This window comes from Geospiza fortis, unplaced genomic scaffold (genome assembly GCF_000277835.1).
Source record: "Geospiza fortis unplaced genomic scaffold, GeoFor_1.0 scaffold173, whole genome shotgun sequence".
Taxonomy (NCBI): domain Eukaryota; kingdom Metazoa; phylum Chordata; class Aves; order Passeriformes; family Thraupidae; genus Geospiza; species Geospiza fortis.
The window spans coordinates 6,348,176-6,348,886 of NW_005054334.1; the positions used below are offsets into that span (position 1 = coordinate 6,348,176).

The 711-nt window shown below is 59.2% G+C and overlaps 1 protein-coding gene across 1 annotated transcript in view; it reads left to right on the top strand.

The window, feature by feature from the left end:
- LOC102041908 (histone H3-like) overlaps nt 1-474 on the top strand; it is a 1,461-nt gene extending 987 nt beyond the window's left edge. Inside the window, exon 2 of the mRNA XM_031057772.1 lies at nt 5-474. Coding sequence (XP_030913632.1) covers nt 5-400 — 396 coding nt within the window. The 3' untranslated portion in view covers nt 401-474. The remainder of the gene's footprint in view (nt 1-4) is intronic.
- Nucleotides 475-711: the final 237 nt, after the last annotated feature.

Genomic DNA, 711 nt, shown 5'->3' on the forward strand with positions numbered 1-711 from the left:
GAAGCAGACGGCGCGGAAGGCGACGGGCGGCAAGGCGCCCCGCAAGCAGCTGGCCACCAAGGCTGCCCGCAAGAGCGCGCCGGCCACGGGCGGCGTCAAGAAGCCGCACCGCTACCGGCCCGGCACGGTGGCGCTGCGCGAGATCCGCCGCTACCAGAAGTCCACGGAGCTGCTGATCCGCAAGCTGCCCTTCCAGCGCCTGGTGCGCGAGATCGCGCAGGACTTCAAGACCGACCTGCGCTTCCAGAGCTCGGCCGTCATGGCGCTGCAGGAGGCCAGCGAGGCCTACCTGGTGGGGCTCTTCGAGGACACCAACCTGTGCGCCATCCACGCCAAGCGCGTCACCATCATGCCCAAGGACATCCAGCTGGCCCGCCGCATCCGCGGAGAGCGCGCCTGAGCTCCCTGCCGCAGCCCTTCCCGGCCGGGCAGTGAAGCAACCCACGCGGACCCAAAGGCTCTTTTAAGAGCCACTACATTCACAATGAAAGAGCTGTTGCGCTATTGCCGAACGCTGGTTTAAGCACCGCTTCATATGAATGTGGGGGTGTTAAGGAAAAAAATTAGGATGTTTTGTGGGTTATGTAAAATACTGAGCTGTAGTAATATAGGCTGTTACGTCATCAGTATCAGACAACACTTCTAGTGGCTGGGACTAAGGAGCCTCCTAATATATTGTTTCACCATTAATATATAAACATGGTATTTCTT